Source organism: Zonotrichia leucophrys, chromosome 6 (genome assembly GCF_028769735.1).
Source record: "Zonotrichia leucophrys gambelii isolate GWCS_2022_RI chromosome 6, RI_Zleu_2.0, whole genome shotgun sequence".
Classification (NCBI taxonomy): Eukaryota; Metazoa; Chordata; class Aves; order Passeriformes; family Passerellidae; genus Zonotrichia; species Zonotrichia leucophrys.
Window position 1 is genome coordinate 5,723,483 of NC_088176.1, and position 21,754 is coordinate 5,745,236.

General features: G+C 42.6%; 1 protein-coding gene across 1 annotated transcript in view; it reads left to right on the forward strand.

Annotated features, from left to right (window-relative positions):
• EIF3A (eukaryotic translation initiation factor 3 subunit A) overlaps window positions 1-15,882 on the forward strand; it is a 29,243-nt gene extending 13,361 nt beyond the window's left edge. The window contains exons 12-22 of the mRNA XM_064716541.1: window positions 793-1,140; window positions 1,379-1,483; window positions 3,202-3,315; window positions 3,586-3,708; window positions 4,431-4,584; window positions 5,515-5,699; window positions 7,680-7,768; window positions 10,193-10,950; window positions 12,587-12,761; window positions 13,177-13,343; window positions 14,618-15,882. Coding sequence (XP_064572611.1) covers window positions 793-1,140; window positions 1,379-1,483; window positions 3,202-3,315; window positions 3,586-3,708; window positions 4,431-4,584; window positions 5,515-5,699; window positions 7,680-7,768; window positions 10,193-10,950; window positions 12,587-12,761; window positions 13,177-13,343; window positions 14,618-14,859 — 2,460 coding nt within the window. The 3' untranslated portion in view covers window positions 14,860-15,882. The remainder of the gene's footprint in view (window positions 1-792; window positions 1,141-1,378; window positions 1,484-3,201; window positions 3,316-3,585; window positions 3,709-4,430; window positions 4,585-5,514; window positions 5,700-7,679; window positions 7,769-10,192; window positions 10,951-12,586; window positions 12,762-13,176; window positions 13,344-14,617) is intronic.
• Window positions 15,883-21,754: the final 5,872 nt, after the last annotated feature.

Consider the following 21,754-nt stretch of genomic DNA (forward strand, 5'->3'; position numbering starts at 1 on the left):
GTGCTCACATTTCAGGAGTAGCGTGGCTGGGGGAGTGTGGCAGCTGATTTGGGCTGAATGCTTGGCTGGGCTCATGGAAATGGGCAGCTCCCTGAGCTGGCACAGTGACACCTCCTTGTGTGCACAGCATGAATGTCCACAGAGAGCTGTGGGGGGCTCTGGGCAGTGCTGGGGGTGGGAAGGCTGCTTATGGAGCAGCCTGTGTTCTAGTGTCTACTAGCCTAGTGGTTTTTATAAGGTAATGAAAATGCTTTTAAATATAATGTTTAAGTCATTGACTTGCTTTTTAATCATCTCACTGAGTGTTTTGTGTTATTTGGGATACATTTTTCTTCTATTGGTGTGCTTGGAAAATAACAAAAATAACAAAATTGAAAAGAACAGCTTTGATGAAATACAGTACATGTGATGCTGTGCTTGCAAACACATACAGAGACAAACAAGATTGGCCCACACACCCATTCCAGTTAGAGATTTCAATATCAATAACATCTGGGTGTACAATATTTTTGGACAGAAAATGCCAAATTGTGATACCCAAACCATGTTGCAGAATATTGTGTTTTACAGACAACTTTCTCCATGTGCACATGGTTCTGGGCAGCTGGCACTGCCTGGGATGCCACTTGGATGAGTGATTGCTTAGATTTGCCCCTACAGCTGTACTTCCATTCAGTTGGCACGTTGGGAGAATAGAATTAACTTTGCATTTTCCTTGAGAAGCACTTGCTTTGCTTACTGCCTTTTTAAAGGATTGTTTACATCATTGTCTTATTCTCCATTTCTATGCAGCAAGAGAAGGAAGAGCAGCATCAGCTGGCAGTCACTGCCTTCCTGAAGAACTCCAGGAAGGAGCACCAGCGGATCCTCGCACGCCGTCAGACCATAGAGGAGAGAAAGGAGCGCCTGGAAAGTTTGAACATCCAGCGAGAAAAGGAGGAGCTGGAACAAAGGGAAGCAGAACTGCAGAAAGTGAGGAAAGCTGAGGAGGAGAGGCTGCGCCAGGAGGCAAAGGAGAGGGAGAAGGAGAGGATCCTGCAGGAGCATGAGCAGATCAAAAAGAAAACTGTTCGGGAGCGCTTGGAGCAGATTAAGAAGACTGAACTGGGAGCCAAAGCGTTTAAAGATATTGATATTGAGGTAGGGGATTTATTGTTGCAGTGGGGAGTTATTTTGTTATTTCTGTGTTACATTGCTGGGCTATCTGAGTTTCATAGGTTTGTACTGCAACTAGTCTTTAAGTCTCTCCTAAAAATGAGACAATTAAGTAAACTTCAGTTCTGGGTTTGGATAGGACCATTTTTACTTGAGGGAATAAAGACCACTTTCTGTGGGAGTTTTGTCTCCTTTTTATGTTGATAACTTTACTTGGTTGTAGGATCTTGAAGAATTGGATCCTGACTTTATTATGGCTAAACAAGTGGAACAACTGGAAAAAGAAAAGAAGGAACTTCAGGAACGACTGAAGAATCAGGAGAAAAAGGTACAAAGTAGGAAGGGTAAAAATGTCCATACAATTTTTTAGTGAATGTGATCTGTATTGATGCATATATGTGCATACACACACATATATAATACTGGTGTTGGAAATGTTTAAAACTAAAGAAAGGTAAATGTGTTATAAACCAATTGGGTCTCTGGTTTCAGTGCAAAATTTAATGTTCTGATTAATGGAGTTAATTTGAACAAGGACCCTTAAGCTGGATGTGAACTGAGTCTTAGTTGGGAAGACTTGCAATTAAAAAATGTTCAGAACAGGTTAAATGTTCAGAGGAGGAGAGCCCGTGACGGAGAAGTGAAATTAATGAATGGTGTTAGTCCTCACTGAAAGAGAGGAAACTCCACTGCTAGAGCCCTCCTAGATGGCAGAAAAGGATCTGTCTGAAACGTGGGTAGCTATAAAAGTGTGAGAAATGGGGCATAATAAATAGAAACACACCGCCTGGGCAAGGTGAAACTCAGCCAGGGCTTCCTGCTCTATGCAGGAATGAAACAGGGGTTCTGTGGTACAGTTGGTGACTTGGGGCACTTAAAACTGGTTTAAAGAAAAATGGCAAGTAGGAGGTGGCAGGTTAGTTAAAAAGGTTCCAGTGAGGATCTTGGACACTGCAGGCCTCTAAAGCTGTTGCTTACACTGGACACAGGAGCAGAAAATCCATTACCAGTAGAATTAGTAGTCACCTGAGCGAATATGATCTACCTGGGAAAGTCAGCACAGCTTCTGTAAAAGGAATGTCAGCAAGGGCTTCCTCTTAGAGTTCTCTGAAGCTGTCAAAGCAAACATGGCTAAGGCTGATCTGGGTGCAACTAAGTTGGATTTCAAAAAAAAAGCTTTTTCCAAAGCTCTTCATAAAAAACCCCAAATTAGTAGTGTGACAAAAGGAAGTCTTTGAATTATGTTCTGGTTAGATAGATTTAAAAACTTTATATAGGGAAAGCTGGGGAAAGAATCTCTTGTCTTTGGCTTTGCATATTAAATGATGGACTTCAAACTTAACATTCTTTGCCAGCAGTGAGAACTTGGTTCCTCTGCATTTTGAGCTCTGTCTGCTGTTCTGGTCTCTTTATGTCTGAAAGGATGTGGCTGAACTGAAAGTCTGAAAGGAGGCCAACAAGAATTATCAATGATGCAGATTAACTTCTGTGGGGATATTGTCTGTGTAAAATAGTTCCCCTCTGTCAGATTTCTAGAGAGAGGATGTGGTGCCAGTCTGTAAGAGTGTCCCTGTTGTAAGAGCTGCTGGTGGGAGCGATTGTTCTTGCACTGCCTGCAATGGATAGTGGAGTGAGAAGCATCAAATGAAGCCAGCAGGAGCCGTGTTCAGAGCTGTTTGTAGGTAGAAGTTTGATCTTCATGCTGTGAGCCCCAGACATGCAGGAGTTCTTTCCAAAGTACATTATTGTATATGAGGAGCTTTGAGCTTAGGACAAGAGAGGAAATCCACTGTTTAAAATATAAAAATACTTTCAACACAGGAAGTGCTGGGAGCTGAAAATGTATGATGCTGATAGAGAATTAAGATGTGCCTCTCTCCATTCCTGCATCCTTGCCTGGCAGGTTCTTGGTTAGGCTGACCTGAGATGGTCCAGTGTGGTTGTTGCTATTTTACCATAACATATCAGCTATATTGGAGAAGTCTCCAGAAATCAGGGGTGTATGTGTGCATTATCTCACACTAAAGATGTGTTATTTTTATTCAGATTGACTACTTTGAGAGAGCGAAGCGCTTGGAAGAAATTCCTTTAATAAAAACTGCCTATGAGGAACAAAGAGTGCATGATATGGAGCTGTGGGAGCAACAGGAAGAAGAAAGGGTAAGAATTTTTTGTTCAGTTGATAAAATGTGTTAGCAATGCATGAAAAAATAGTAGGGTTTGCACTGTTTTCTTTTTCCAAAAAAGAAAGATTGAAATCTTTACACAAATTCACAAATTGTTAGCTTTGTGATTTCACTGTTTTAGTGGACAGCAGTTTCTTCTGTCTTTGCTTTGAAAGCGGTAGAGAAAATTTCACCTTCTAGTGGCTGGGGTAGATTAAATCCAAATGTATAGTGAAGTTATATTTTGTATATTTTCTGTTTTCAGATCACCACCCTGCAGCTGGAGCGTGAGAAAGCCCTTGAGCACAAGAGCAGACTCTCCAGGATGTTGGAGGATAGAGATTTATTTGAAGCCAGGCTCAAGGCATCACGACGAACAGTTTATGAGGTACATGAGATGTGGCATTACTAACAAAGTGCACCCCTAAAGTGAGGAACTAAAACTGATTCTTCATCAAACTAGAAACAAATTAGTATTTAAAATGGTTCAGAACTGTGGAATTGCTTCTTTTCTGCTTTGACTTTTAAATTGAATTTCTTGCACCTGTTCCTAGGTAGTATCATTTAAAGTTTTTGGCAGTTTCTGGCGTAGTTAATATGGAAAATAAAAGAGGGGTAAATTGTTTATTTCATTACAGGTATTAGTAAGGGATCATTGGGTGCTGTATAGGCAGGCAGCTGTATCTGCCTGTTTATAGCTTAGAGTATTTGGCTATGTGGCAGTAAAAACTGGCTTTTCCAAAAAAAGCAGAAGAGATGTTATGCTAATATAAATTAGTAACTGCATATGATTCTTTGTAATAATAGGGATAATTTTGGGTTTTATGTTTAGGTACAGATAAATTATGATTTAGGCAATTCCTTTCTGAAAAAGCAGGACTAATGCTGTACATGGTGATTTGATTGTGTCTTTCTTCTATGCTAGAGTATGTACTTTTATACAAAATCAACTACAGAAGAGTTTGGCATGCCAAACAGCTCATTTTTCAGTGGAGCAAAATTAATGTTGCAGTTGTTCTGAGTTTCTGTGTAGCTTTATTTACCAATTGTGTAACTGCCTAGCTCTCAGACATGAAAGTGGTGTTCTGAGGTGTTTTGTTGGCATTTCAGGATAAACTGAAGCAGTTCCAGGAGCGGTTGGCAGAGGAGCGGCGGAACCGTCTGGAGGAGCGCAAGAAGCAGCGCAAAGAGGAGAGACGCATCACTTACTACAGGGAGAAGGAGGAGGAGGAGCAAAGGCTACGGGAGGAGCAGCTGCTTAAAGGTGGCATTGAGAATCCTTCATCCTTTGCATCCTTGAGCCTTCCCATTTTGTAGCACAGCTAGTGTCTGCTTTTCCTGTTTCGTGAGTTTGGAGGAAGTCTTTCCAACTTCCAGTTGGTGCACCTTCCTTGCTTAGCTGTGCAGCATAGACAGGAGGGTAAAGCTTTGTAGCTCCTAGACATGAGTGAAGGAGGAGATAAAGTAAAGGAGGCTAATGAAAAATGAGTCTTTGATTTTAGCCTATAGTTGGAGTTCTGGCCACTTGTTTGTGCACATCTTAAAGAGAAAAGAACATTGGTGTCAGATCAAGAACTCCAAAATTGTAAACGACTCACACACCTTTCCCTGTGAATTGTTGTGTCTGATATCCCTAACAGCCTGTTTCAGGGCTTTAGAGGAGAAGAGGTGGTTGGCAAACTGCAGGATGAATTTCTGCCCTGTTTGTCAGTTGGAGGTTGAAGATTTTATGCTTCAGAGTTCATCACAACGCAATATTTAAAAACAAACAAGACCAGAAGCAGTCATGAATATCAAATTTCTGACACTGTTAGCTGATTTTTTTTGTTTGACTTTTTCTAAAGGAGGGATTCTCTGCTATGATTGAGGTAGTTGCTGATATTTTAGTTGCTACAGTTATGGTCTGTACATGGAATTAACATAAAGGTATTGGAACTTCTTTCTTGCTAGCTGTTCAAGATGTCTTATTAATGGATGTATCAAGGGTCCTTTTCCTATTGCTTTTGAGTTAGGCAACTTGCAGAAAACACTTTGTGGTTAGCTAAGCACATCATACAAAATGCTTGTATTTTTAAGTGTTTATTTTTTATAGAGTCCAAGGGGAGAGATTGTGTTGTGGAGCCCCTCTGTGGATGCAGCAAAGCAATGGAATTAGTGTGGGTAACAAGTTCTCTGTGTGTCTCCAACTGTGCAGAGCGCGAGGAGAAGGAGCGCATCGAGCGCGAGAAGCGCGAGCAGGAGCAGCGCGAGTACCAGGAGAGGGTCAAGAAACTGGAGGAGCTGGAGAAGAAAAAACGGCAGAGAGAAATGGAGATCGAGGAGAGAGAGCGCCGCCGAGAGGAGGAGAGGAGAGGGCTGGATGACCCATTCTCAAGGAAGGTGGGTAACTCCTGCAGGTTTCTTTCTTTCTGACTGCTCCTTCTTCAGTAGTTTATTTGAAATAAGGTGTTAGCATTGCAAAGTCATAGGTTAGTTTATTTATTTATTTCTTAAGTTACAATGTGAGTGGCTAATTTAATAGTTAAATGACTGTCACTTAGTTTCAGCTCACCATCAGGATCTGGAAACTCTAGTTTAGCAATAAAATAAAATAAAGAAATTACCTGGACGCTAAGATAGCCAAGCTGTTTAAAAACTAAATTAATAAAGACTAAAATGAATAATTAAATGACTGTCACTTAGTTTCAGCTCACCATCAGGATCTGGAAACTCTAGTTTAGCAATAAAATAAAATAAAGAAATTGCCTGGATGCTAAGATAGCCAAGCTGTTTAAAAACTAAATTAATAAAGACTAAAATGAATAATTAAATGACTGTCACTTAGTTTCAGCTCACCATCAGGATCTGGAAACTCTAGTTTAGCAATAAAATAAAATAAAGAAATTACTTGGAAACTAAGATCTCCTAGCTGTTTAAAAACTAAATTAATAAAGACTAAAATGAATATTGGACAAAATTGTCTTTAATAGAAAAAGAAGGAAAACTGTTGGAAGCAAGTGCAGAAAGACTCATGCAAAAGTCAGAAATTCAAGTGGGTATTGAAGGAAAATTCCCCCCAGATTAAACATAAAAGCATAGTTTTGTATTTTATAAGAAACATGCAATAACATAAAGCCAAGATGTGTGTGCAGCTTTCTCTTTACAAATATAACTTGGTTTGGGAAAACTCGTTGCCCCAACCCAACAGGAAATAAAACAACAAAAGTTACTTAGAAATATTTAATGGTTTAAAAGAATGTAATTAAGTATCATAAGCCTTCTATACACCCACTTTTTCAGAACTCACCTTTCAAGAGAACTAGTTTTAAATTTCATCCCCCACAGCCTTTCTCTTTGTTTAATACATATTTCATTGAGGAACACTATGAAGATAAGTTATCAGCTTGTATAAATTGTTTTGACAGTCTGTCAAGTAAAAAATCCTGATGGGTATTTTTCACATAAGAGGTCTTGGGCACTTGATTATATGGAAAAGCTGCCTCAGGTTCTGAGAGAGATACCTGTACCACTCCAGAAATTCCATTTGCAGTTTTGGGATTCTTTGCTCACTGTTGGTTTTTGGAGTAATTTCAAAAGAATTTAAGGAGACAAAGTAGTGGATATACAAGATCTTGGTTAAGCTGTATTGACAAATAAAAGCACTTTTCAAAGAGGGATTTAAAACTGGAATACCCTTCTTATAAAGAGGTTGTGTGATTATGTGAAATCAGGTATTTAGGATGTTTGGATAACTAGTTCCGGAATTAAGGCATAAAAATCCATTTAAATGATTTGTCTGGCAATGGAGAGAGACACTTTATTTTTAAAAAATACAGATTGATTATTGCTCTGCCTTGCAACCTGTGGGAATCACTAATACCTCACCTCTTCTGTGCACTGAGTAGTGGGAACAAAATTGGTTTTGCCAGACAGCTTTCAGTGTATTCAGTTACATTTCCTGATGAGATCAGAAAGCATAAAAGTAAATAATTACTTAAGTTCATGCCTGTTTTATAAAAGCCCAGGAAAAGCGAAACTGTTAGAACATCTCTTTTGTGTCAACAGGTAGTGGCTGTGGCTGACTGTAGCTGTTGTTCAATTGTTCATACACTTCTCATAAACTTTTTAGTGTATTTGCATATATCCTACCCTGCAGTTAAAGTGTGTGGCACAAGGGGAACCATGTTTGTTTGAACTACAGCAGAAACAATAAAGTCTGTTAAAAACAATCTTTAGTTACTCAAACTCGTAATAGTTCTGTGTTCTGCAGTGTGGCAAGTGAGTTTTTAATGACATAACATGCTCAAGAGTGAATTATATGTTGAAAATCTTTGTTTTAAACATTCACAGAGAATGTTGCTAATTTCTCTTGGCATGCAGGAATCTCGTTGGGGCGACAGGGAGTCAGAAAGCTCCTGGAGAAGAGGAGGGGAGCCGGAATCTGAATGGCGTCGAGCACCAGTGGAGAGGTAATCAGGGCTCCCCAAGCCCCAGTTACATTGGATCAATAGAAGTTTCCATTTTGGTGCTAAAGCTGCATTAACTGAGTCATATCTCATGCCTCTACATCTCTGAAAGTTACCTTCTATTAAAAAGTTGCTTTGTAAGGATCTTGGAATGAGAGAGAGGTTTTATCTTGGAACCATGCTCAGATAACATTCCTGTTTTATTTGGCTTAGATATGTGAAAGCAAGCAGACACCTTCTGTGTGTGATAAACAATTTGCTTCCTTGGATTCCTTTTTAAATTAACAACTTCTCTCCCACTCAAACATTGGTGTCAGTTCTGTAAATACAGAATGGAGAAGAATGACAAGCAAGTACAGTGTTCCTGGATGACAAAATGGTGAGATTTTCCATTTAGAAAATTGATAGTAACTGTGCAACTCCCAGAGCAGAAAACACATTCCATAAATTGAACTTAAGTTCTGAAGAGCTGTATTGAACAGGGAGGGATAGATTTCTGAAGGAAGAATATTATGAATGTACTTTGAACTTTAAAAATATAAAAAAAGTCCACACTTGTTTACATTTATTTTGGATATGTTCACTAATAATGAAAACTGTTTATACAGTTGTAGAAAACAAGATTTTTAACATTTGTCTGTTTTTCTGCTTCACATCAGGATGAACTGTAGCTAAAAATATTTCTGATGGTGCACATCTAGTTGTTCTTAAAAGCCTGTGCTGATGGAGATAACACTGCTGATTCCAATTGGCAGTATGTTTTATTGCTTAATTAGCCTTGCAGGTAGATAGATTTTTTGTAAATGTCTAACCCTAATTTCCAGTACAGCAATTTAAATCCATTACTGCTTGCTCTGACTCCATTGGAAGCAAGTTTATTGACTCTTTCTCTCTCTAGTAATTTCTTATAATGTTTTAGAAGGGCATGATCTCTATAAACAAAATAGAATTCCATCTTTCCTTAAAAGCTGTGTTGCCATTCTTGAGGGTGATCCACTTTGTCATGAACTGCAGAATCTAACAATTGGATGAAACTGCTTTGTGAAGCCTTTCACTACAAATATATTGCATAAGCTGTGGTGCCCCATCCTTGGAAATATTCCAGGCCAGGTTGGACAGGGCTTGGAGCAACCTGGGACAGTGGAAGGTGTCCCTGCCCATGGCAGGGGGTGAAATGAGATGATCTTCAAGGTCTCTTGCAACCCAAACCATTCTGTGATTTTGTGAAGTGTTTAATTTTTTTTGTATGCTTCAATGAATTTGGTTTTTTCCACACAGAGTGATGCAGCTTGTCTTAGTCATTTCTCATTCAGCTTTCCTAGAGATGGATTAGAGTAGAGGTAGTTTAAAAGTAATGGTTTAAAATTAGATTTAAAAATCCTAAGACACTGAGACAGTATCTGAATGAATTAAATACTTGTTCATCTGATAAACATTATAACCATTCTTCCACATGTCTTTTATGGTAAAATAATCAGATTTTTCAAAGGGGAAGATTATCCAATTTGAGTTTAAATGGAAATTAACAATCTCAATGTCTTGGTTTTTACCTCACAGATCAATGATAATTGCATTCTCCCTTATTCTTCCAAACCCAGGAAATGCACTGCTTGCTATTCCTCAAAATTCTCAACACTCCTGAGTTGTCACAGACTGTTGTCTCTTTGTTCTCACCTCTTCAAGTCCTACATCTGCTGTTTTGTAGCAAGTCATTGCTAGTTTTTTGTTTACATTTTAGTAGCATAGTGGATTTCTAAACCTTGGAGTGTTCTTTCTGTTGTGTTTTGGTTTGGGTTTTATTTTTTTTAAATCCCTGAGATTCAACCCCAGTGCAGCTTCTCTTCTGCCAAGAAGCAGGTACCAGTACATTTCTGTGATGTTCTACTTCTTGGTTTTTTGTTTTGTTTTTTTTCTTTTATTTCTGAGGAAGGTTAATTTCCTGAAATAAATTAATTTGGTGACAAAAACAGGGTTTATGGTCTAAATATATGTTTAAAATCTTGTAGACAGCAGACGTAATGGTGTGTAGGTTGGCAAGTGCTTGGAGAGAGGGATACTTCACTGATGGTTGTGGGGTTATTTAGTATTGATTCTTTCAGACTTAGGTCAAGTTTGCCAAATTAGGCTTGGTGTAGAAGCAAGCCCTCTCCTCTGTGGTGTTGCAGCAGCCAACCAACAGGGGACTGTCCAAACTGTAGTTTGAAAGGAGGTGATGAACTGCTGAGACTTTACTGGAGCTGTAGGGACAGCGATCTGCCGCTTTCCTGTGGCAATGAAGGGCGTTAGAAGGTGCATTTTGAAACTGCACACTTGGTGTTTGGAGCCACTCACCAAGTCAGAAATGGCTTTGAGGGATTTGATGCTGTTGGTGTAAAGCTTTCCTGGATGTCACCCTCCACTTTTCACTTGTTCCCTGTCACTTTACAGAGACTGGCGTCGGGGAGATCCGCGAGACGATGACCGACCGTTCCGCCGCGGGGACGATCTGCCCCGGCGAGGGGACGATCTGCCCCGGCGGGGTCCTGCAGATGACAAGGAGCGTCCTCCAGAGTCAGCAGAGGACAGGCCACCTAGACGGGAAGGGGACGAGGACAGGCCCCCGAGGCGAGAAGGGGACGAGGACAGGCCCCCCAGACGTGGCTTGGACGAGGACAGGCCGCCCCGGCGTGGTTTGGATGATGACAGAGGAAGCTGGCGAGCTGCAGATGATGACAGAGGTCCCAGACGTGCCCTGGATGATGACAGGCCCCCCAGACGTGCCCTGGATGATGACAGGCCCCCCAGACGTGTCCTGGATGATGACAGACCACCCAGACGTGCCCTGGATGACGACAGGCCCCCCCGGCGCGGCTTGGACGATGACAGAGGCAGCTGGCGCGCGGCGGATGACGACAGAGGGCCGCGGCGCGGGCTGGACGATGACCGGCCGCCCCGGCGGGCCCTGGATGAGGACAGGCCCCCCAGGCGTGCCCTGGATGATGACAGGGGCAGCTGGCGGGCTGCAGATGACGACAGGGGACCCCGGCGCGGGCTGGATGACGACAGGATGGCCCGGCGGGACGAGGACAGGGGACCCTGGCGCAACGCGGACGATGACAGGCTCTCCAGGAGAGACGATGACAGGGGCCCGTGGCGTGGCGGGGAGGACTCCAGGCCAGGCCCTTGGAGACCGTTTGGTAAACCAGGTAAAACTTATAAACAATAATCCTCCCTCCAAAGTATGCTCACAGATAGTGAATTTAACATACTTGGTACCAGAGGTGGGAGAATCAGCTCTGAAAACATCTGGATTAATTTGGCTTATATGGACACTCCTGTGTTCACAGGGTTCTTAGGATGAGGCAAGAAACAAGGATCTGACTCCCATGTTTCAGAAGGCTTGATTTATTATTTTATATATATTATATTAAAACTATACTAAAAGAATAGAAGAAAGGTTTTCATCAGAAGGCTGGCTAAGAACAGAAAAAGAAAGAATGATAACAAAAGCTTATGTCTCAGACAAAGTCTGAGCCAGCTGACTGTGATTGGCCATTAATTAGAAACACCCACATGAGACCAATCACAGATGCACCTGTTGCATTCCACAGCAGCAGATAATCATTGTTTACATTTTGTTCCTGAGGTCTCTCAGCTTCTCAGGAGAAAAAATCCTAAGGAAAGGATTTTTCAGAAAATACCATGGCTACACACTCCTCCACTTAGCATAATTAAACCTTTTCATTTGGTTGAAGTTAAAAAAATTGCTTGTGTGGGAGATATGTGAGGCTCACACTTAACACTGGTCACTTCCCTGTGTGCAAAAACAAAATATACAAGTTGAATGCTCTGCTGGGAGCATTCTCACTAGATTAACATACCTTGGACTCTTTCCCTACCACTTCCATTTGTCTGAAGTTAATCTTCTAAAGGAAGATTTTGATACTTCATTCAAGTGGGTGTGGTTTTGATAAGCCCTTCCTGTGTGTTCAGAGATAAAGTTTTTAACATTCCCTTTTTGTTTTTAACTCTTACTGAGAGTCCTGTTAAGAGCAGAGCTTGAATTAGATGACCTTCTGAGGTCCCTTAAAATCTAAATTATCCTTCTTGTATTGTTTATTTCTATTCTTAAGTGTCATTGGTGGTGTCTAGAGCTGTTCCTGATTCTTCTCAGAACTGTTGATGACATTTGAATGTTGGTATTATTTTGATTTCCTGGTTCTTTTCCCTTATGTATTGGCAGGCACCATGTCAGCTTCCATAAACACTAATCATATCATCCAAACCTTTAGAAAACTTACTATAAATATCAAAACTTGCACTCCAGTTTTTCCTATTTAAAGCCTAAGCAAGCTACATAATAAAGAACTCCCATTCATAAATAACTGAGCAGTACTGCAGGGTGCACTGTGTTAAGTGGATGGTAACAAAAGTCATATTTTAAAGTAGTGCTTTAAAAAGCAGTAAGTCCTTTAAAAATCTGCTTGCTTAAAATCTCCTCACTTGTGGATTTTCACAAAGAAATCTGCTGTCTGGGCTACACCCTCTGCTTCTTCTTTACTTGTTTTGCACCAGACCCTTGTGGTTTCTGGCTGAAAGCTGCAGGGTGCAGCCAGCTCTGCTGAATTGCAGCCCTGTGCATTACTGGCTTTACATTTAGCAGCTTGCACAGTGTTTTCTCTGTGCCTCCCATGTGCAAACTTCCTACAAACATCTTGAGTTGCATCTTCAGGAGGCAGAACTTGAAGAACCAGTTTCTGTGAGGGAAGTAAAGGGTTCTTTGTCTGCAAGAGAGATCAGAGGTCACTCACAAACTCCTTTGACTGTGTTTCTTTCTTCCAGGGGGGTGGAGAGAACGAGAGAAGGCTCGTGAGGACAGCTGGGGCCCTCCCCGAGACTCCAGACCTTCGGGAGACCGTGAATGGGATCGAGACAAAGATCGGGATGAAAGCGAGAAGGAGCGGGAATTCGACAGGGAGAGAGATTTTGATCGAGACGATCGTTTCAGGCGTCCCAGGTCTGACTGCTCTGTTTAAGTACTTCTAGAATGTTTCTGCAAAAAGAAAAAAGGGCTCTGCTGATACAGAAATAACGTGGAATTGCTGAGTGAAAGGAACAAGGGTTAGTTTGTGTGAAACTAAGCACTTCAGGGCAGCAAATGGATAGGGGCATTTTGGGGCCTTTTTGGTTTGTTATTTTTAGGATGATATCTGTTTACAGGAGGAATTCCACAATGCTTAAAATGCTTTTAAATTTTTCTTTTTAACCTATTATCAAGAGAATTCTATGTTAGGCTCCAGGAAAACAAAACCAATTTTGGAAGTACGTTAAATATACACCCTGTAAATATCTGTGTTGTGATTTATTACCGCTCCTTTCCATAGCAAAGATAAAAATCCTAACATTTTGTTTTATGTTCTGTGTGGCCAAAGGGATGAAGGCGGTTGGAGGAGAGGGCCAGCTGAGGAAACTTCCAGCTGGAGAGATTCGAGTCGCCGTGAGGAGTGGGACAGAGGTGGCCGTGACCTGAGGGACCGGCGTGGTGACGACAGGGAGCCGCCCCTCAGGAGAGGGATCCCCCTGCGATCCGGGGACGAGCGTACGTTCCCTTTAGTGTCCCCAAAGTCCTGCATGCTGCACAGAGCCTCCCTCTTCCTGACACTGCCAGGGGAATAGATTTCAGCCTGTCTTTAAACTGCCTTTCCATAAACAAAATAATAAACAGCACCTTTGGCATAATAGGGAGTTCTTCAGGGAATCTTAAACTATTTCTAATTGTGTTGTTTTCCATCTTAGTAGCATTTCACTTCTACAGTAGGAGGATAGCATTTCAAGTATGCACTTCTCATAGGATTGTGTTCTGGGTGTACATAGTCCTTGTGTTCAGATTATCAAGACAGACATCCCAGAAAGAAAATTCTTAAAACCCTTTCCTTAAAACTGTTAAAATGTGACGGAAATATTTCAGAATGAGGGTTTCACACTATTAATAGTATTAATTTTGATGACAGACATATATTAATTTCATGTAATTATTAATCCTTTGCTGTGTTCTAAAAATACGCTAGCAGCAAATCCATTTAGCCTGGAGGGACCACCACATCTTCCAATTCTGACATTCTTACCTTCAGAATCTCATTTTGTCTCTGCCCCAAATGTGGGTGCTCCTTGGGAGCAAGCTGGAACAGAGCATGGCAACACAGAGATGCTGCTGACAGAAAGGCAGAATGTGCTCAGTGTGGAGATGATTTTTTTAAATGTATCAAGAAGTTTTGGGATTTGACTTCTTGGCATCTGCCACAGCTTAGTTCACACACAGCCGGGGTGGCACTCTTAGCATCCTTTTGGTGGAAATGAACAGTTTTTCATACAGTAAAGGGTGGTGGATGCTGTTACCAGTGGAGTGATGTAATTCAGTACCATTTTACCTCTGATTCCAGTAGGCTGAAGAGCAATTTCCTCTCTTTTAAAAGCAGCGAAATTTTCCACAGATGTTTTTGAGTCAGGATTTTTCTGTTTTCAGGATTCAGTCATTTCTATGGAGACACTTTTGTGATTTTTATTCTGCTAATATAAGAATATATTTCTATGCCATAAAACCACATACATCAGTAGATCATTCTTACTGCAGCTACTGTGTTTTAAAGATGACACTGGGCTTGCTCACCACAATCCCAGACCTGAAAAGAGGTTTGAGTAGTTCTGCTGTACTTTCCTATAAAATCAAAACGTGTATTTGGCCATTGTGATGGTATTGCTGTTGTCAGGGCTGAGGATCAGTAAACCCCAGTGCAGGGTGGGGGCTGTTTGTAGCAGCTCTTGCAGGCTGCTGCTGGAGCGAGACTGAGTTGTTTCTGTTCTCCCCGCCCGCAGAGAGCTCGTGGCGGCGCGCCGACGACAGGAGGGAAGAGCGCGGCGAGGAGCGGGAAGCACCGCGGCGCTCGGGGCCTGCTCCTGCTGCTCCTCCAGCCTCTGCTCCCCCAGCAGCTTCCAAAGAGAGAGAAAGGGATGGGGAGAAGGAGAAAGGATCCTGGAAAGCAGAGAAGGAGCGCGAGCCCGCACGCCGCACTAAAAACGAGACAGACGAAGAAGGGTGGACCACTGTACGACGTTAAGTGGGAATCACAGAGTTTAACCGATGTTTTAGCTTTGATTTGATGAAATCCACAGATTATATTTGTGCTTATAAACATTCTGAATTTGGAATTCTTTAACCAATGTTTTGAGGTAACATGAAAGCATGAATTACTTACTCATATAGATTGATCATGCACAAAACTCACAGCAGAAGGTTGGAAATTGAATGCCAGGTTTTGAGATTTCAAATGATGCTTATTTCATGGGTCATTTGTTGCTAAAATAAAAAGAAGCAAGCCCAACAGCTGTCTTCAGTACAGCTTCTCTTCTGCACCAAAAACAGGCTGCCCTTTTTATTTTTAGTCTCTCTTAGTTTGGAATGGGGTATTATTGTCACAGGACACGCATCTGAAAACGCCTCTGCTCACACAGTGGAATTATTGAAAAAGCAGAGCTAAAAGAATTTGCATAATTAGCCAAAAAGTAGAAAAGCCCTCTTTACATAGGTATTTTTGAGGGCAGGCTGTTTCTGAGATATTCTATCACTATCTAAATTCAGTAAGTTGTTTAAATTTGAATTGAATACAATAAACATTGTGAATTAGCTACACTGGGATATTTTCTGTAGATTTACTTGAATCCATAATGCCTCTGAGGCCACTTTGCAGTCATTGTTCCAGTAATGTACACACTGCTGCAGTGTACAAATCAAACTTGCAGCTTTTACAATTTGTGTTTTGGTAAGCATATGGCTATGTACTTTCTGTTGCCAATATCACAACTGCTTTTTCCATTACTGGATAATTCATGCCTTTCAAGGATTTATAAATATTGTCATATTTAAAATGTGTGGTTTTGGAGAAATTGTTCAATTTTCCCCCCAATTCTTTGTCTTCAGGGTCAATTCTTTCCCTTTCCAAAAAAGTGATTTGTAGTAATGGCTGTGTTGACTTTAAAGCTGGGGTGCAGTAACAACAAGGAACAATCTGGTCACACTGAAGCCAACACAGAACTTGCTGCTGTGTGTTTCTTCAATGATAAATAAACAAGTTAAGGAATTAGCTGCTGCAGTGTCTTGACTTTTTGGTGAGTCCTGCACCGTGTGTTCATGCAGAACAGCTATTGAACAACCATTTTCTGTTCTCAGACCTGTTCTGTACCTGCTGAAGGAGAAGGTGAGAACACCTGGGCTAGTTTCTCCCTGAGAAACCTGGTGTGTGAACAGAACTTGTAATACTGCTCTTGTCCTTTTCCTGCCCTCTTCTGGGGTATCCAGGGCCAGTAGTTTTCTTGGGAAAACCTCGCTCTCCGAGCCATCTTCTCAGGGCTTGATTTTTGTGTCTTTGGATCCTGTCATTGCTGGTTGAATCACAGAACTCCTTCAGAAGTAGTGTTTTCTAAGCATTAAAAAAAAAGAAAAGTATTTTTTGTTCTTTATACAGTCCCAAAAAGGATGGAACTAGAGACCAGCAGCCATCCAGTTATGGTGGTTACTGGATCTGGAGTAGAGGTGCTGCTGTTCTTCAGCCACCTCCTGCTGTCCTTGCATTCTGTGTCACTGGATGCTATGAAAGGGGACACTGCTGGCTGTGGAATTCCTGTGGTACTTAAAACTGTGTTTGTCCAGTGTGGTTTTGAAGACCTCTGAGGCTGAGGACTGTACAACTGTTCTGGGAAGCCTCTTCCAGTGCTTGCCTGCTCCAGAGTGAAAAATCAGTGTCACAGAATGGTTTGGGGTGGAAGGGGAGCTCAAAGGACATCCAGTCCAACCCTCAGCTGCAATGAGTAGGGACATATTCAATAGGTCATGTTGCTCAGAGCTTCAGTGTTTCCAGGGAAGGGGCATCCACCCTGTCTCTGGGCAATGTGTGCCACTGTTTTCCACCCTCATTGTTAAAAAACCTCTTGTATCTAATCTGAATCAACCATCCTTCAGTTTAAAACCATTACTCCTTTTCCTATCACAACAAAGTCTGCCAAAAAATCTGTGCCCATCCTTCTTACAGGCAGGCCCCCTTCAAAGGCCACAGTTAGGGTTCTGTGGAGGCTGCTCTCCAGGCTCAAAAACCCCAGCTCTCAGCCTTTCCTCACTGGGGAGGTGCTCCAGCTCTCTGGTCATTTTTGTGGCCCTCAAAAAGTTTAGACCTCTCTCTTTTGGCTTCTACCCTGTAGCTCTCTGCTCACTGCGTGCTACTGTGGAAAGCTGGAATTTTCCTGATAACTTCCTAGTAGGAAATGGGAGACTGCTGTGAGGTGTTCCTTTTTCCAGGCTGTTCCTTTTTCCAGGCTGAACAAGCCCTGTGCCCTCAACCTTTCCTCCCAGCTGTGTGCTCCAGCCCTGGACACTGTGTTGGTTCTCTGCTGAACCCACATTTGGCTGAGTGCTGGTGTGGGGGGAATGGAACCCCAAAGAGCACACAGGAGAGATGGGGTGAACTGAGGGGGACATTTCCCTTCTGCAGGCTGGGAACAGTTCAGTGCCCAGCTCAGACAGCCTGGGCTCTGCTGGCTCGTGCTCACCTTTTCCCTGTTTGTGCCCCCAGCCTGGCACTGCAGGGCTCCTTCCTTGGCTGCCCTGCTCCCTCCTGAGGTCAGCAGGCTCCTGTCCATCCCTCTGGCCAGCAGCCCTGTCCCAGCTGTGTCCCCAGGGCTGGGTCCCCCCTCAGTGCCATCCTGTGGCTGCTTCAGGCCTGGAGGATGTTCCAGCCCAGCCCTGCCCACGGTGCTGCCTCTGTTATGTGGGCTCCATCCTGAGCTGGGTGCAAGGACAGTGTGTGAGACACTGCTGAAAGCCTTGCTAAAGCTGACATGAAGAACATCCAGTGCTCCTTCCCTCATCCACAAAGATACTTTATTGTAGAAGGCAGGTGAGCCAGGCATGGCTTACCCTCAGTAATTCCATTCTGGCTGTTCCCAGTTGTCTTCTGCATGTCCCCAAAAAGATGTTCTGGAATAATTTCTTCTGATTCTCCCAGGAACTGAAGTGATACCATCTGGCCTTTTATCACAACATTTGCCTTCCTGCAGCCTTGGAATGTGTAAATAGTGATTATACCTTCAGTTGCACAGTTTTAATTGTATCCACACAAAGACACTTCCACGCAGGGATGGGTGTTAGTCATCCCTGCACCAGCTAAAGCTGCTTCCCAATCTGTGTTGTTAATTTGCATTATTTGAGATTGTGGTAATGTTGTCAGTGAGTGTTACATTCTTAGGGCTGGGCAGATGTGAGCTTTGCAGGCATGCCAGGGTGTCTATTTTATTGCTTGATCTGCTTAGACACAATACTGTCAATGATCAAAAACCTCTGCTGACCAAATCCAACAGCTCAAACCTCCATCTCCATCATTAAACATGAACACAAAATTTGGCTACCTGAAAATGCTCATGAAGCCAAATGAGTTCTGTGTCAATCTTTGCCTTGTTTGAGTCACATTCCCTTAAACAGCTAAATTTTTCAGTGAACCTTAGAAGAACACAAACTGTGACAGGCTGTGTTTAGAAGGCAGAACTTAAGGCTGCTGCTGTTTGAATGGGTGCAAATGTTGCTGGATTAAAATAAATCTCCAGCAGAGGAGTGTCAGGTATGAAAAGTGCAGTTTCCTTCCTACTCCAGGAGCAGTCCAGACACTGACCCAGCCCATGGGCAGGGCCAGCAGGGTCCTCAGCAGAAGGGGGGCATAGTTGGCATTATATTTAAGCTTTACCTATAAAAACGAGTAATTTTTTTACAAAATCCACATTTATGAGAACTGGCAGGGTGCAGTGGTGTTTCTCCTGACTGGACCCAGCCACATCTGCAGCCCAGGACATGTCATGACTGACTCAGTGAGGCCATGAGGATGGTGGGCAGCCAGGAGCCATCTCAGACAGCAAGAGTACTGGAAGGCTTGTCTTGCTGTAAATGAAAGATATCGCTGTCATTTCCCTGTCCTTGGGCTGCTCTCCTTGGCAGGAGCTGCTGCATGTAAGCAAGTTTTCCTCCTGTGGCTAAAGGGTTCTGCTGAGTGGTGCCAGCCTACAAAGGGAAGGCATTGGGTCAGTGAAATGCAAGATCCAAATTGTGCCTCTCATTCAGGCACCAGTGCCCATCCTGTGGTTTACTGCAGCACTGCAAGAAGTAGGCACTCAAGTAGAGTAACAAAAACACCCAATTCTTCCTTTTTTGCCGTGGCAGGACCAGCTGGAGCTGAAATGTTCTACACTTTGTCTGGTCCTCCTCTTAAATAAATGTAATGCATTTAACTACAGTAGGATGGAGGTTCTAAAAACTATTCCACTGCATTTTACTAATCAAAGCCTCCCTTGCTGCACTTTAAGTTTCTCTCTTGGGCAGGAGGCTTCGCTAAACCTTGTTCCACTTTTAGTGCATCACTTGTTTTGTCCAGAAAACAGACATTTTAGAATCATCTTCCTCCCCATGCAACTCTTTGCAACTCATCTCCAGTAAAAATTAATCTATATATCTGGTGGGTCAAACTGGCACTGTAAAAAAAATTAAAAAAAGAAAAAATAAAAAAGGACATTTTATAGCTGTTGAGGTTTGGTCCTATGGCATCTACCTGAGGCACTGGTCAGCAGACTGACAGTAACCTGCCCAAACAGAACTTCCACTGAAGATGGGCACAAACTTACCTGACTTCAGCTGAATCAAGTTACCTATACACCTGAAAGTAGTTTCTAATTAAAAGTAGCTTGCTTTTTGCCAAGACTAGCACCAGCTGAGGATGACTGTCCAATATTGTGTTCACTGCTCTTGCCAGACTATCACTATAGAGAAGATTCCATGACTTACATGCACAAGTTTAAACAGGTGACCATAATATTTTGATTTGCAAATGCTTGCAGAAGAGTGAAAATAGTATCTCACTTTTCAGAGATTTCAGATTAAGCTCTTTGCTTTTCCTAGAATTTAAATTACCAATGCAAACAGCTCCCTGTATTTAAGGAGTCAAAGTAGCAAAACAAACACTGTCTACTGTAATAACCTTTCCAGACTGACCAAGAACAAGCATCTTTCTGTTCACTCAGTGCCACAAGGAGTGTGCTGGTACGCCAGAAATGACAGGAGCTCACTTCAAAAAACCAATCAAAAAATCCTTTGAAGTTTAGTTTTTGTTAGACTCACACTTGTAAATCTTTAAAGGGCAAGCTGTCCTGTTGAATGATTACATAAAGTAACTGAAGAGCCTTGCTGTCAGGCTGGCTTTTGCTGAATCCTGTCATCTTTCTGCAGTAGTCTGAGGTTTGTTTTTGGTTTTTTTACTTCCCCCACCCCCAACTGGTCTTGAAGCTGTTACCCTTGCACTTCACCTGTGATGGGATGCCCAGTGCTGGGTAGCAGCAGTCAGGCAGCTCCTGGCCTCTCCAGAGCAAGGCTGCAGCTCCCTGCAGAACAGAACCAGGAGCTGCAGGCTGTGGACACAAGCTTTCCTCTCACACAGGCTCTGCAGAAGGCCAGTGCCATGCAGGACACAGATCTGCTGTTATCCTGAGGGATTTCAGGCTGGTGCTGCACAGCAGCTGAATGGAAAGAGCAAGAGGAGGGCCAGGGTCATGGCAAACCCCTCCAATCCAGCCCAGTGAACCCTCAGAAAACACCCGAGACACATTTTCTCTTTGATCTTTCTTGCTTTTGTGTCCAGTAACAGTCAGCTGCATCAAAATGTATATAAGGATCTTCAAACTTCCCACAAGGAGGTAACAAAATTACAGAAGAAAACTCTTCCCACAGCATCACACTGGAGCTCAATTCTAATGTGGACACAGATTAAACCTATGTGGACCAGGAATCACAAAACCAAACACATCTAACTTTAACAGCTTAGAAAGAGCCTGTGGTGCACTCCCCATAGAGCAAGAGACAAAATGTAGTGTATTCAGCACAAGGATAGCTGCAGCCACTGAGTGTTATTTAATGCAAACCCCACTGCATTTAGTAATTAGACCTGACACCATCTTTGGAGCCATCTGATGGAGATTTAAGGGAACACTTCCACACAAAATCAGATTTTCCCTCCTAACTGCTGCAGCTGGGAGTCAACAGTGAGTAATGAACCCTGGGTCCCCACGCTCAGCCCATCCCACACATGTTTTGACTCCATCCTTGACTGTCCTGCTCTCCTGACCCCATCTGCCACCCTGCTGAGCAGCTTTTAAAAAAAAAACCCACTCGAGTGTGGATTACCCCTCAGTTTCCTAGTTCCCTTTTTCTGTCCCATCTCCTTTCTCACCTTCCTGGTGATGTCCCACCCCTCTTCACCTCCCTGCTGCACAGCAGTGTGACTCTGCCCTGAAAACTCCAGCACCCGTCTCTGCTCCAGAGTACTCTTAAACTCCAAACTGCTGCTGCTCCTTGTCCTGCCTCTGGGTAACAAAAAACCCCCCAAAAAACTAAAATCAAAAACAAACAAAAACTCAAAAATTCAAAACAAAACAAACAAAAAAATCCCAACTAAAAACAAACAAAAAACATCCAAAACAAAACAGAAATAACTGATAGACAAACCAACCAAACAAAAAAGCCTTTTTTCACTTTGGTATTAGAAGTGATATAGCCCCAGCTGATATTCAGTACCAAGGAACTGCCATCACCCAGAGTGGTCCAGGACTTCTGCCTAATTCTTATGCTTTGTACAGTCGGTGTAGAGTTAAGGATATTTGTTATCCACACGGGTAGATCTCTTTTACTTGCAGGGAGTTAAAGCCACATTCTCTGAACTCTTGAAAACAAACAACCTCCCTTTCTTCCGCTCTCCTACGGTCACAGCTTTCTGCTTTGTGCAGGTCTCGTTCCATCCGGGTTCCCCCATTCTCCACCACAAACACAGCTGCATCAAAGCCTGCTCCACTGCCCTTCTTTCTGCCTTTCTGTCAGCAGCACAGGCTCGGTTTGCACTCTAGCCCAGAGCCAGCACGTTTTCAAACACGCAC